The sequence below is a fragment of the Pseudorca crassidens genome, chromosome 8 (assembly GCF_039906515.1).
Source record: "Pseudorca crassidens isolate mPseCra1 chromosome 8, mPseCra1.hap1, whole genome shotgun sequence".
NCBI classification, from domain to species: domain Eukaryota; kingdom Metazoa; phylum Chordata; class Mammalia; order Artiodactyla; family Delphinidae; genus Pseudorca; species Pseudorca crassidens.
This window is the reverse complement of record NC_090303.1, coordinates 21,152,074-21,167,972: the sequence shown is the minus strand read 5'-3', so window position 1 is coordinate 21,167,972 and position 15,899 is coordinate 21,152,074. Positions and strand designations below refer to the sequence as shown.

General features: G+C 37.1%; 1 protein-coding gene across 4 annotated transcripts in view; it reads right to left on the bottom strand.

Annotated features, from left to right (window-relative positions):
• The window catches only part of RELN (reelin), a 521,022-nt gene that overhangs the window by 202,034 nt on the left and 303,089 nt on the right, over positions 1-15,899 (bottom strand). For all 4 annotated transcript variants that reach the window (XM_067745999.1, XM_067746000.1, XM_067746001.1 and 1 more), the window contains exon 11: positions 8,004-8,149. In XM_067745999.1, the coding sequence (XP_067602100.1) occupies positions 8,004-8,149 (146 nt within the window). The remainder of the gene's footprint in view (positions 1-8,003; positions 8,150-15,899) is intronic.

Here is a 15,899-nt window from a genome sequence, read left to right as displayed (position 1 = left end):
TATATATATATATATATATATATATATAGTCTTGTTTTTGTATCCATTCAGTAAGCCTGTGTTTTTGGGTTGGAGCATTTAATCCATTCACATTTAAGGTAATTATCAATATGTATGTTCCTATGACCATTTTCTTAATTGTTATGGGTTTGTTATTGTAGGTCCTTTTCTTCTCTTGTCTCCCTCTTAGAGAAGTTCCTTTAGCATTTGTTGTAGAGCTGGTTTGGTGGTGCTGAATTTTGTTAGCTTTTGCTTGTCTGTAAAGCTTTTGATTTCTCTGTCAAATCTGAATGAGATCCTTGCCTGGTAGAGTAATCTTGTTTGTAGGTTCTTCCCTTTCATCATTTTAAATATATCGTGCCACTCCCTTCTGGCTTGTAGAGTTTCTGCTGGGAAATCAGCTGTTAACCTTATGGGAGTTTCCTTGTATGTTATTTGTCATTTTTCCCTTGTTGCTTTCAGTAATTTTTCTTTGTTTTTAATTTTGTCAGTTTGATTACTATGTGTCTCGGTGTGTTTCCCCTTGGGTTTATCCTGCCTGGGACTCTCTGTGCTTCCTGGACTTGGGTGGCTATTTCCTTTCCCATGTTAGGGAAGTTTTTGACTATTATCTCTTCAAATATTTTCTCCAGTCCTTTCTCTCTCTCTTCTCCTCTGGGACCCCTGTAATGCGAATGTTGTTGCATTTAATGCCCCAGATGTCTCTCAGGCTGTCTTCATTTCTTTTCATTTTTTTTCTTTATACTGTTCCATGGCAGTGAATTCCACCATTCTGTCTTCCAGGTCACTTGTCCATTGTTCTGCCTCAGTTATTCTGCTATTGATTCCTTCTAGTGTATTTTTCATTTCAGTTATTGTATTGTTCATCTGTGTTTGCTTCTTCTTTAATTCTTCTAGGTGTTTGTTCTTTAATTCCTCTAGGTCTTTGTTAAACATTTCCTGCATCTTCTCCATCTTTGCCTCCATTCTTTTTCCGAGGTCCTGGATTATCTTCACTATCATTACTCTGAATTCTTTTTCTGGAAGGTTTCCTATCTCCACTTCATTTAGTTGTTTTTCTGAGGTTTTATCTTGTTCCATCATCTGGTACATAGCCCTCTGCCTTTTCATCTTGTCTATCTTTCTGTGAATGTGGTTTTTGTTCCACAGGCTGCAGGAATGTAGTTCTTCTTGCTTCTGCTGTCTGCTCTCTGGTCTAATCTATTTTCTTTACCACACATATTTACCCTTAAAGTTTTCTATTAACATTAAGAGTTACCCAAGATCTATATCCTCACTCCAAGCAAGTTAAGAACTTTGGCAGTATTTTAATTCCTTCTTCTTCTCTTCTTGTCAGTCTCCCTCTGTACCTCTCATATTGAGGTCATCCGGGCTTTAAATCCAATTTTTATTAAAAATTTTCAATAATCAATACTTTTTTCAGTCTGAACTACAAGCTTTACTTTTTTCCTTGCTCACTCCTCTTTCTTGAATCTATCATATTTCTCTTGGATTAATTTCCAGGTATACATCTTCTAGTAATTCTTTCAGAGAGCATTCAGGAGTAGTAAACTTTCTGAACCCTGTGTGTCTGAAAATTTTTATTTTTCCCCAATACTTGAATGATATTTGACTGGAGGGGAATGTTATGTTCCAAATAATTTTCTCTCATAACATTAAGATAACTGCCTCATTTTATAAAATTATGCTTAGTGTTACTAAGGAAAGTATTACACAGTGAATCTCATCTAGAAGCTTTTAGCATTTCCTCTTTTTTCTGCATTCTAAAGTTTCTCCCTGATGGTCTAGGACTGGATATTTTTCCATCCACCTTGCTAAACATTTTCTTTCTTCTTCTTTTTTAAGTATTGGGAACTTGTCTTCAATTATATTTTTGAATATTTCATTCCACATATTCCCTCTGACCCTTCCTCCTTTTGGAATTCCTATTATTTCTAATGTTAGAAGTACCAATCTCCCCCGTACACTTTACATTTCTTTTTCTTATATCCAATAACCCTAAGTTTTGGAAAGATTTCAAGACTCAAATTTCCAGCTCATTAATTTGTTCTTCAGCTATGCTAATGCTCATATTCAGAGGGAAAAAAACCATTAAATTTGTTTCAACAATCATATATTTTCATTTCTCACATCTCTATTTTTTCCTCACAAAATCTGTTTTAATTTCACAAATGCAGTGTGCTCTCTTATCTCTCTGAAGGTATCAATTATACTTCTTATAAAATCTCCATTTGTTTATTCTGCTACTTCTATTTTCTCAGCTCTTAGTTCTCTAGTTTGATGAATTTTTTTTAATGGAGTGGATTTTCCTCAGATTTGATGATTCTAGACCATTTGCTTAGATTTGTATCTGCTATTCTTCCTTAGTTTTGGTGTAAAAATGCCCACCAATGGGAGCAGATGTGCCCTTGGGTGGGGGGTACCATAGGGGTCCTGGAGGTTTCCAGTTTCCTGGCATTGCCCTGCTTCTCCATTCCAAGTGTCCACATTCATTGTTTGTTCCTAGGGGCAGACATGCCTGCACAGAAGTGTGTGTAGTCAAAGACTCACCTACTTAGCAATCTCGACAGCAGGACTCCAGAGACCCATCTGATTCCTGTGTTCAGTACCTAGGACCCTTTTGTAGTGTGTCATTCAATATATGTTTTGGGTTATAGTTTCCTCCTTCCATCAGATCCTTTTCTCCTCTCTCTTTCTCTCTCTATTTTTTTTTCTTCTTTTGTGCAACACTTCATAATTCCTGACTCAATTAGGGCACACTCTGTTGTCATTATAGATTCATTTGCTTGTTTTCTGTAGTTTCCAAGGATTTGGGGCAGGTGGGGAAGACTAGAGCATGCTGTGTTGATTCAATAGTCTAATATTCAATTATACAGCCATAAAATATGAGATAATGCCATTTGCAGCAACATGGATGTACCTAGAGATTATTACACTAAGTGAAATAAGTCATAGACAAATGTCATATGATATAACTTATATGTGGAAGTTAAAAAAATGATACAAATGAACTTATTTACAAAACAGAAATAGACTCACAGCCATAGAAAACAAACTTACGGTTACCAAAGGGGAAAGGTGGGGAGGGATAAATTAGGAGTTTGGGATTAGCAGTTACAAAATACTATATATAGAGACTTCCCTGGCGGTCCAGTGGTTGAGACTTTGCCTGCCAGTGCAGGGAGTGTGGGTTCAATCCCTAGTCGAGGAGCTAAGATCCCACGTGCCTTGTGGCCAAAAAACCAAACCATAAAACAGAAACAATATTGTAACAAATTCAGTAAAGACTTTAAAAATGGTCCACATCAAAAAAATCTTTAAAAAAATACTATATATAGAATAGATAAACAATAAGGTCCTACTGTATAGCAGAGGGAACTATACTCAGTATCTTGTAATAACCTATAATGGAAAAGAATCTGGAAAAAGAAAAGGAAAAAAAAGGATCTGAAAAAAGAATATATATATATATATATGTATAACTGAATCACTTTGCTGTACACCTGAACCTAATACAACATTGTAAATCAACTACACTTCAAAAAAATAGTTTAATATTCATTACATGTGTGGAGCTTCTCTAACATGAATACTTTGGTGACAGCAAAAAAACAGATATTTTTTAAAGTTATCTGAATAGTTAAAAACATACAATGTTTTCATTTGGGATGAAAGACAAGTATACAAATTCCATATTCTAGTAATGTGTTTTTCTACAAAGCCCCCTCCCACCCAAAGACAGCCTCAGATGGGTGAGATATGGTAGTTGCTAACTAGATGTGTTTGTGAGGTTAAGCCAAAGTTCAGAAAGGCTCACATAAATTAACAGTGTATCTATTTAACTTTCTCTCTTGCTGAAGTAACAGATGTGTCTTTAGGAAAAAGAAAAGAAACTTTAAAATCCCACTTAAAATAAACCTATCAACATACAGCTTTATGATGTAAAAGGCAAACAGCTTTTGCATCCTTGTGATCTGAGATCAAATAATTTGACTCAAATGGAAAGAAAACAGGAATATTTGGAAAGTGGTTTCCAAAAAAGTCATAATGACACTGGCTTTTTTTTCTTGTCATTCATATGAAATGTTTTGAAGCTATTATTAGAGAGGACTGCATATTCTTTTTTCTCTCTCATAATTCTTTTTTTTTTTTTTTTTTTTTTGCGGTACACGGGCCTCTCACTGCTGTGGCCTCTCCCGTTGCGGAGCACAGGCTCCGGACGTGCAGGCTCAGCGGCCGTGGCTCACGGGCCCAGCCGCTCCACGGCATGTGGGATCCTCCTGGACTGGGGCACGAACCCATGTCCCCTGCATCGGCAGGCAGACTCTCAACCACTGCGCCACCAGAGAAGCCCTCTCTCATGATTCTTATGGGAGAAAAATATAGTTAAACGAGATGAAAATATTATATCCATATTAATAATCTAATTTTTCTGTCTTAAAAGAAAGTGACCTCAAAGCTACAATCCAATCAATTTAATTGGTCACTCTTGAATAGAGTGGGGATTTACCACCTACATTTTATGTCTATTTTAGCATGTGAGCTTTTGATGATAAATTCTGTGGGTGGTGATGGCTGAGGGGAGGAATGAGACAAATATTCAGTAAATCTGGCTGATAAAACACAACAAGAATTTCACTACCAAGTTCCTAATCTGTGTTTCTTTGTCAGCTCGTACCCTAGGTAAAAATGCTTCATGTTAATTTGATTGTGACAGGATTTTTTCCCTGGAGCTTTGATTATAAATTATTATAACAGCTTTCTTTCTCAGATCAATAAAGCATCGTTTGAGAATGCGTGGATGCGGAGAGGGGGCACACACACACACATTCACATACAATGCTATGGATTAAAGCAGCATTTTACCATCATCCCCAAACAGAGAAAACACTAGATAGTCTCATTATCCTTTTATACCTTTTTAAATAATATAATGCCAATGTGGATGAATGGTTCACCAGATGAGAGCACAAATGAGGTAGTTCTGAGGGGGGGCGGTGTGGTCTGATATCCTAGGGGAAAAGCTACAAATAAACCCAAGGTGTGGTTGCTAGAATAATTAAGCTGTTTTTAGAATTAAGGTGAATTAATTGTGTTCTAATTAGAGTGGCACAGGTGCTTTTGTCGAGCACATTATTCTACCTTATTGGAACAGAAATCTGCTGACAATGTCACAGCCTGAAAGTATTGGCCTCTTATCTGTGACCAAAACCTGATATATCTCAGTACTGAGAAGTGGCCAAAGAAACCACCTGAGTCACTGAGCGAATGGAATTTGCACTGATGTTCCTCTGTATCTGTGTTGAATTTAGCTCTTTTTTTAAGCATAAATACTTTTAGTTCATTTTGTTTGTTTTGGGAGATGAATATTTTGGTTTAGCCACAAATTCTCACATCAGTAGTGCTCTGAGATAGCAGAATGTCTGATCTGTTAATTGGAATATATTTTTTGCCAGCTATTTTTCTGGATTAGTACATTAATTTTCTAAAATGTGCTTGGTTTCTTCTAATATCAAATCTATTCCTTTCTAAGCTTAATTCATAAAGGTGTTTTTGTGTGTGTTTGTACTAAGTCTCCACTAATGTTAGTAGCAGAGAGCTGTATGGACCATTAATCCATCCAGTAAGCATTCTTTTGTTCTTTTATAGATGCTTTTTGATAATACAACAAGCTAAAACAAAGAAGAGGGCATTCTAGGAGAGGGAATATGTGGATATGAAGGCCATAGGTAAAAATAAATTGTATCTCTTCCCAAAAGAATAAGAGGACATTAGGACTTCGAGGAAAGAGATAACTTGGTAACTAGCTAGCCAGCTAGCTACATAAATAACAGGAAAGGGTTCACGCATGTATCAGAATGGTACCACTGGAGACTTGTGTTTCTCTCTCTGCTTTAGTGGGATGGAGACTGGGTATCTGGACAACACTGTGGCATCATTTGTGTTCCTAGAGGATGTAGGTCTCACTGAAGAAAATGACCTACAACTGCTGCATAGGTGGTATTAGCTTGGAGAGGTGAAGGAGTGGAGGTCACGAGTCTCTGGTGCTTCAAAATTTGGGACCCTCTCATAGGCAGTTAAGCTCCATCATCAGGAAAGGGATTTGAATTGGTCTTTTATATCAGGGGTCAGAAAGAAAGAACTGATATGGTGATGTAAAGCTGGTGATGGATCTTTTATCTCTAGAAGGTAGGTAAAGAAGACTTGGCATGCACTGTCAAAGTTCTAGACCCCATCAAAGCCCATGGGTCTCTGAGGGGAGTGGAATGAGCCCTATGTAGTACAAGGGCTACAAAGGAAAGCAGCCAGGTTCCTGGGGAGATCCTGGACACGAGAGAGAGGAACAATGGTTGCTGGTCCCTCAAGGAGACACCACAGCCACACTGGACATGGCACTTCAAGAGTGACAGGAACCTTGAAAGAGAAGGTTCTGTGGACTGAAGGGCTTGCGCATCACTGCTAGGCTTGGAAAGGTCAATAGTGCACCCTTGAGGGGGTGGGGTCCCTCAAAGTGTCAGTCTCCTTCAGAGGCTTCCCACAGCTGGACTTCCCTGAGGTGGGGAAGAGCAGGGCTGGGTCAGCTGCTGTAGAAATCTAGCTTTCAACAGTGAGAGACCTTGATGTGGCAGCAGAAGGTCAAGAAGCAGTAGCAGTGGCTTAGGCTGCTGGTCAGACTTCCCTTTTATTGGGTCCAAATGCAGCTTCTGGGCAATGCATAGGAAGTGGGGAACCCAAGAGGTCATCAATAGTGGCCTTCTCTCCCCTCTGACACTTAGAATCCCATCCAATTTTGATTGAATTTGTTGAGATCAGAGGGACGTGACTATCTCAAATGTTGTGTTCTGGGAAAGTTCCTCGTAGTTAAGCACTAAATTATTGCTATTTCATATCCATCATGAAATTACACTTTATGTTAATTTCATTCATCTTCATCATAGTCTTAGAAAACATACACTAAACAGCAGTAAGGACCTGGTGTTATGATTACAAGTGTATACTGCAAAAAAAAAAAAAAAAAAAAAAAAAAGCCAGGTGCAAACCAGAGAATTTCTAGAATTTCTTTCCAATTCATACTACCTTATAAATTTTGTTTCTCTGAACCTATTAATTTTTTTCAACTTGAATTTCTGAAAGTGCTACTCAATTAATAGGAAATATCTTAGGGTCACTGGACCCAGAAGAAGTCACATAGTTCAGAATGGCCAGAAAATACTACCACCAAACCATCCTCATTGTTTCAACCTCAACCCCATATTCTTTCTTTAAATATCTCTCAGGGACTTCCCTGGTGGTCCAGTGGTTAAGAATCCCCCTTCCAATGCAGGGGACGCAGGTTTGATCCCTGGTCAGGGAACTAAGATTCCCACATGCTGCAGGGCAACTAAGCCCACACGCCACAACTAGAGAGCCTGCACACTACAACTAGAGAGCCCATGTGTCACAACTACAGAGCCCATGTGCTTTGGAGCCCGCACACCACAACTAAGAGAAGCCCACACACCTCAACTAAGACTCGACACAGCCAAAAATTAAAAAATTTAAAAATATTTTAAAAAATCTCTCAAAGATTAAATTTTACCCCCTAAATCAATTTTTACAGATCACAGCCACACTCCACTGAAAATCAGGTAACAGCATCTGTAAATCTCAGACCCCAGGAAGACAACTGAAAGTCTCAATATAAAAGTAGTGGAAAGATTTTATATTCTATACGCATTGAAAAATAAAACACATTTTCCCAGTAAAAGCTGAAGAAACAAAGATGAGATATAAGTGATTCAACTGAAGTTAAAAGGTATTTGCAATCACAAAAATTCGTATGCATAAAAATAGTTGATTACTTAATAAAGAATGTTTAACATAAGTGTACCCCTTTTGGCTTGTCTATGATAAGGATCACCAGTGTTAAGTATACTTTTGCTATTTAACAATATGCATTTAAAATATTTCCAGTGGAATAAACGTAAGTGCTATACACAGCATGGGAGATAACAATTACTTACCCTGTAGGCTGGCTCTCAAATTCTTCTGACCACTGCTCTTGAATATCCTCTGTAGAAAGATCTACATCCCGGGTGGTGGCAAAATTGAACTCACTGCCTTCATTTCCATGGAAATAAATGGAGTTCCCATCTGACTGACAGCTATGCTGTAGATAAAAAGAGAGCATGGGGTGTCTGTTGAATTGGTTTTGTAGCTATATCTGTCTTACTCATGTATAATTAGAGTTTTTAGAAAACTCATTATGTTATTCCCTCTATGGTGGACTCCGAAATCAAAAGAAATTGTTACCTCTTTTTTTTTGGTCTTGTTTAATTCAATTACAGTTTCTCTCTAGCTTATTAAGTTATCACAAAAAAGGAGTCAAGAGGCCATTTGAGCTTTGCCACCTCAGCCTTCAGTATGAAACAAGAATATTTTAATTGGCATAATTTCCCATCTTTACCACAGTCCTTGTTGTGGGAATTAAGTGTGATAATGACTTGTCATATATTTTCAATACTGTGGTTACAGGCTAAATCACACTGACCTTTTCAATATTCCATATATTTCTGGCTTGCCATTCAAGCCTTTCACAATTTGTCTATAAATGGGATATGAGCCGAATAGCTTGCTAATCAAAACATGGAATACAGAAAAGGTCAAAGTAATCCCTGATATGATCATATATTCTCAGCCAGCTTTTGAGTGAAAGTGTCTGACAAGACCTAGGAAGTGCATGATGTCCCCAAGGAGGAGCTCATAAACAACAAACTTTGTTATTCTCCAAAAGAACACCAGGCTTACAAAGAATAAAGAAAAATAATTTTTTGTGATGCTTTTTTTATAACCTACATTTTTTCAGCTTAAAGTGAATAGTCAAAGGCAAGATCCAACTCTGGAGCTGAGTAAACTGAGTATTTAGTTTTAAAAAATATGATAAGTTTTTGCATTAATCATTTTTTGGTAATGTCACACATAGAGAAATGCTAAAAAATGAAAAGACCAAACATTCTTTTAAGTTTTATATACTCTTAAAATAGGAATGAAGAAAAATAACTGGACAGAGAGTATCAGTTGGGCCCAGTGACTGTAAGTTCTGCAGGGCAGGGGTCATGTCCCTGTATTCCAGGTTTTAGCACAGTGCTTGGCATATGGTAGGAATTCAAAAATATTTGTTGAGTAATTCAATAAATGAATAAATGAATGATATGGTTATGCCTTTCAGGTAATTAACTAATCTGTTATGGAGAACTCATGATGTAGTAAGCGTTAAGGAAGGTACTGGAGGGAAGGGGTTTATAAGGGGTTTATAATAATATCCAATCTTTGCTCTACAAAATTACAGTCTAGTTGATATTTATCAAAGGCAGCATATGGAAAGCTAATGAGTGGAGGAAAGTAGGAATCACTGTGTCCAGGGCTCTAGATGTGCAGGCTTCATGTATGAGCAGGTCTTCAATTGGCTTTAAAGGACTGAGAAAAATCCAAGTTGGATGACAAATATGAATAAATTACATAGGTGATAAGTAGGCATAATTTTGAGAATTAGACTGGAGCCTGACCGTAAAGGATCTTTAATGGTAATCTAAGAGATCTCTGCAATATGCCATCAGCAGTGATGGTCTAAAATAGAGCAGTGATGTGTGCAAAGAAATGTTTTATGACTATTAAACTAATTATGGCAGGTAAAATCAATGGGGAGGGATATCAGACTTCTATACTGAAAGAGTAAAAAAGCCTTCAGAAGCTTCCAGAAGTTCAAGAGAATTGGAGCATATGATCTTGGGGGAGTCATTTCACAGCACTAAGACGTAAGGCATACCCACTGGGCCTGCCATCAGCTTAGATAATACTGTAGTGTGTGGCAGGCTTCACCTGCCTGAGGCTCTTCTTCACACCACAATGAGTACAGATTATTCACGGATGTTAAATTGAGCTCATTATATATGATCCTTAACCCAGATACATTGATCAAAACTAGGATTCAGGGCTTCCCTGGTGGCGCAGTGGTTGGGGTCCGCCTGCCGGTGCAGGGGGTGCGGGTTCGTGCCCCGGTCCGGGAAGGTCCCGCGTGCCGCGTGAGCCGTGGCTGCTGGGCCTGCGCCTCCGGAGCCTGTGCTCCGCAATGGGAGGGGCCGCAGCAGTGAGAGGCCCGCGTACCGCAAAACAAACAAAACAAAACAAAACAAAAACTAGGATTCAGTTTATTTAGACAATAGATTTTAGAAGTTTCACTACAAAAAGAAAAGTTGTAACTACGTGAAGTGATGGATATGTTAACTAACATTATTGTGGTAATTATTCTGCATTAAATACATCTATCAAAAAACCCCCAAAAACAAAACAGTAAATAGAAAGTGTCAAGCAATGACAAACCCAAGGATCCTCTACTACTATGCACTCTGTAAAGATAATGAATGCTAACTAGAATAACAAAGATTACTTTCCTAATAATAAATCCACCGAGCTCTAAATAGTGGTTTTCACAGTTATCTTCCCATTCTGGAATCCTGAACAACTATGGCCTATGTTTATTTAGAATTAATATAAGGACTCTGACACTGATGCAAATGACATTAGGTCACTGTCCAAGGAAAGGGCATATATGAAATATCCATACATGTGAAAACAGAATAATCTATATTACAATTTAAAAGGATATATTTGTGTAATGAAAAGAGTGACTTGCTTAACATAAAATCTTGGTCATTTCTGGCTAAACATCAATTTAATTATTTCCATTTTGATTCTGTTTACCTCAGAATTATTTGTTAATATTTTAAGACTGTGTTATACATAACTATGCTTTCCTACTCTTCCAAGATTTATATTATTAACATATTTGATGCATATTTTAATTTAGTTGAGATAGAAAATTTATGTAAAGAAACACATCATTATGAAACTGAATACCATACTGTTAAACTCACTTTACAAAATTAAAATGAGTTGGTGTTTTAGAAAAACTGAAGTTTTTTTTTTTAAGATTTATTTATTTATTTTTGGCTGCGTTGGGTCTTAGTTGCGGCACACAGGATCGTCGTTGTGGTGCGTGGGCTTCTCTCTAGTTGTGGCATGCAGTTTTTCCCTTCTCCAGTTGTGGCGCGCAGGCTCTAGGGCGTGTGGGCTCTGTAGTTTGCGGCACTTGGGCTCTTTAGTTGAGGCGTGTGGGCTCAGTAGTGTGGTGCATGGGTTTAGTTGCCCCGCGGCATGTGGGATCTTAGTTCCCCAACCACGGATCGAACCTGCGTCCCCTGCATTGGAAGGCAGATTCTTCACCACTGGACCACCAAGGAAGTCCCTTAAGTATATTTTAAAGGATCTTTTCGTTAGTTATTTGGCTGTTACCAAATACATTTGGTAGTTTAGTAGATCATTTGTAATTATACAACTATTAAAAACTGGCTATCAAAAATATATTTTTTATCTTTAATATTGTATCTATATGAAACGATGGATGTTCACTAAACACTGTGTTAATCATTTCATGTATGTTAGTCAAATCATTATGTTGTACACCTTAAAATTCTACGGTGTTGTATATCAATTATATTTCAATAAAACTGGAAGAAAAAAATTAGCTATCAATATACCTTTCTGTCATTATAACTGCTAGCGCCAGTGTATGAAATACAAGTAATATTTACCATAACAAGTATGAAGAAAACAACCTGAAAAAAATGAACACTCATTTTGAGTGTTAACCAATTTTCATAATTGCAAATCTAAAAACTAGTAGGATGTCTTTGCCAAGTTTCCATGAAGGACAGCATGGTACAGTTTTTTACATAGTTTATTTTTATAGGGAAGGAGCTGTTCTTCACCAATTGGCAGTAAAAGGACAATACTCGAAGTCTAAATTCAAACAAACAGGGCAGTGGTTTATAACAGTCAGTGCTGGACTTGCACTGAAACATCTTAACCCTGTCTGTCGAGTTTAGGGGAAGATTCATATTCCACTCTATTCTCTCTTCCCAAATGGGCCCAATGCCCTTTTGGGTGTGGAGGGGGAAAAGTATTGCTCTTGGAATGTTTTCTTCATCATACTCTTAGTACATCAACACATTGCTAAAGAAAGTCTGTGACAGACCCAAAGCGAACAGCCACAGCTCAGCGTGAAGTGAATCAAATCCCCCTGTCTCTTAGCAGGATGGGGCTGCCAATTTCAGGGCAGCAGGGCCTGGAGATGCACTGAGTGCACACACTACAATGGACGGCTTGCTCTGCTCCCCACCATGCTAAGGAGATCAGGACATAATTTCTGCCTCAGCCATTATGAGTAGAACAGATGTTTTCAAGGTTTGGAGTAGGGGTAATATAAGCCAGCTGGGTACTATTGGGACTATAAAATAGGGGATAGTCTGTGCAAAACTGGTGAATTACTGAGCCATTTGAGCAGGAGTGGGCCTACCAAGAAGTTGATTATGTATAATCCTTACATTTAGGAATCCTGGGAAAGATAGGGGGCCAGTCAGGGTTCTCCTTCTGAGGACTCCTGCATCAATTACAAGGCTAGTTAGAGTTTTACATTAATTCTACTTTAGAATTGGTCACAGGGGGCTCAGTGTCTTAGTATTGGACTGGTTTCCCAGATGCTCTCCAAACTAAGAATTTATGCCTGACTACATTCAGATTGAGATAGAGCCCCTGTGCCTCTGCTTGTTTGAGATTGCATCTCTGCCTCTGAATGGAAATCCACCACCTGTGTGGGTAGGGGTGCTTGAACTTTCCCCTAGAACCCAATTCAATTAATTTAGCACTTACATGAGCTGAGGTGATTAAGGTTAGAAAAAACCCCACAATACTGGAAACCAAAAACATTCTTGACAAAGAATGAAAACTCAGTTACTGTCCATCCTCAAGGAGTTTGGGGATTGGAATCAGAAGGCATGTTCCGATGCATTTTCTCTACTGAATGGCTACATGGTTTTGCACAACTCATTTAACCCATCTAGGCCTGTTTCTTAGGCTGTGGAATGGGGCCAATAATATCTATTTCCTAGAGACGCTGTTAGAAGCACAAATTATATTTTATGTGGAAGTATTTTTTTGAAATCTCTAAGTGGTATAAAATAATTGTTATTTTATTTCTAAATATGCACTTTTCCACAAATTTCTAAATATGCACTATTATATTCCCTTTGCAATATATACCCTTGGCAGTAGGTTATAGAGAAATAGAATATTTAAATCTATTTTAAATTGTTTCTCATTAGACTAGTCACTAAAATTCTTCAGATCAACTTAAAACCTTTAGTAAAATGTAAAAGAATATGTTGCACAATACAATATGGTAAAATACTACAAACATTCATTCATTTTCAGGGCATACTGAACCATCAATTAGAACTTTAAAAGTTCTCCAAACTTTGGCAGATTACCAAACATTTTCCTTAGGAAAACTTAATAATGCAAGATGTGTGCCGCCACTTTTCTTACAGATGAAATGTATATCTATGTATTTATGTTAAAGAGCCAAACAAAATGTGAACTGAAAGAATTTCAGAAAATTGCTCAGTGATTTTAATACCCAGCTGTTTTTGTTCAGCATCTATTCAAACTCATGTCATTTGCGAGACAATTAAAATCTAAACAACTTCGTAAGACAGTTAAATGTCTAACTCTGTGAGATACGTGAGCTTTAATATGACAAGAAGAATACTTTGGAATTCAGGGCTACTTTATTTTGAGTATGGTAAAAATATAGCAGGTTTTCTTGAGTAAATGATTACAAATAACATGTGACTTCCTGAGTCTTAGCTTTTTTTTTTTTTAACTGTTGAATTGGAGACAGTTTTAATAACTGAAACGTCCAGCATAAATGAGGGTACAAGAAAAGAAGACTCTATTGGTTAGGATATAAATTGACAGGATTATTTTGGTTGAATAATTTCACAGTATCTATTTTAAAATTTTAGTGTTTAATGCAACCGTACCCAGAAATTCTACTTCTAGGTATCTGTGCTATAGACAAAAATAGCATGAGTGCTTGAAAATATATGTACAAGGCTGTTAACCACAGCATTTCTTGTTATAGAAAAAAAAGAGGACAAATTTCCATAAATAAGGAATACTTAAATGAATTACAGTAGAGCCACATGATGAATACTACACAAACATGAAAAAGAACAAAATTGATCTGGAAGGTAGATGAGCTGCTATCTTAAGTGGAAAACACAATTAACAGAACATATTATCATGTGAGTCTTAGCTTTTGACTGACTTATGGTGAGTATATATCAGGTAATTAAGAATTTATTTTTGGTAAAATAAAGGTATAAATTCTGCAGATGGCTCTATATATTTCTTTCTATCCCTAGCCTTCCTAATTACATTAATGATGATGTTAATTATCATTATTTTTACTTCATTATTTTAGCATTGACCAATGAGTTTTTAAAATCACTTAAATATCATCCTTATTTGTTTCCATCTGTCAATCAAAAATATTTTTCTACTTTGCTGTTAAATGGGTTTCCTTTACTTGAAAAGCAGAACACCCTGTACCTGACAAGAATTTGCCATTCAGAAAAGCATCAACAGGAAACATGAGTGAAAATTCCTCAGTATAACAAGTCTTTGGCCACAATTCAAGATAGCATTTTTCTAAGGCTGCTCCCTATACGCTGCTGGAAATGTTAATGATTTCACCTCTGTACTTGTAAAAGTACTTACAATTGCCTTCACCATAGTTTAATTAGGTTTTCATCAAAGATGAACACTGAGGCACCCCTTAATATTATCTCCCTGGGGTCTAATGGCCCTGATGATTCTTTCAGACATCTGTAGCCTTACAATTTAGTTTTGACGATATCCTTTTAGTTGGAATGAGTATATTGGGCATTTGGGCAATGCCAGCTTGCAGAGAGCTGGTGGCAGATGGAATGAAATCTGCCTGGTATGCCTTCCCCTCCACATGAGCAGAGAGCCATCCATTTCCTCCATTAAGGAGTTGTCACTCAGCCCACCCAGCTGGAAGACCATTTTTGATAGCCAAGCTGGCTGATGGCAGATAATTCAGATACAAAGCACACTTTAAAAGGAGCTAAAACATCATTTGTAGGAAAATTGAAAATGCACAGCTTCCACCACAGCCAATTTTTTAATGACTGTAATATTTTAAGTGATTATTTTTGCCACTTCAGATTGCTCCTTAGAGAGGAGAGGTTTTTAAATTAAAATCTAGGCAACGCATAACAGTTGAGATATGAGGAGCAGAGGAAAGAGAAATAAGATGAATAAAATTAATTAAAATGGCATTGTTGGCAGAGCCATAAATTAGCCCCTGGTTGGAAATAAAATATATTGGTATAGGAGTTTCTGGATTAAACTGGTATGTATGACTGAGTGACTAGAAATGGACTGATCTACACCCTACAAATCATTGTGTTTCCTAAGCCTTTCACCATGCTATAGCTATTATCATATAGAAATATATATATTTCCTACATCCTGGTTCAATGGTCTTTAATGGTACAGACTTTCATGCTTATAAAAAAAATAGGAAGAGAATGATTTCTCTCATGAGGCAAAATGAATTTCTGTCATTTTCCACACATTCAATTTCTAGGTAATTTAATGCCAGTTAAAAAACTGAAAACTTGGCTATAAACACAGTCCAGGTGCAGGAGGGCTGAAGTGCATTTTCTCTAGTCAACACAATAGATTCAACCACAGTGAGCAAATTTTAGGGAGCTTAAAAAGTGTTTCTTTCTTATTATTTTATGGATTCATTAAGCATTTGAATCACTTTGTACTACGATTCATAAAGATTCAATTCACGGTATATTTTGTAACAAGTGTGTAATTATTTGGCAATAGTTATGACAACTCTAAAATGGCAATAGTGACAGATTTGAATTGGAGTAATGAGAGAAAGAATAACAATGTAAAATTCCATAGGGCAGTTGTTAACC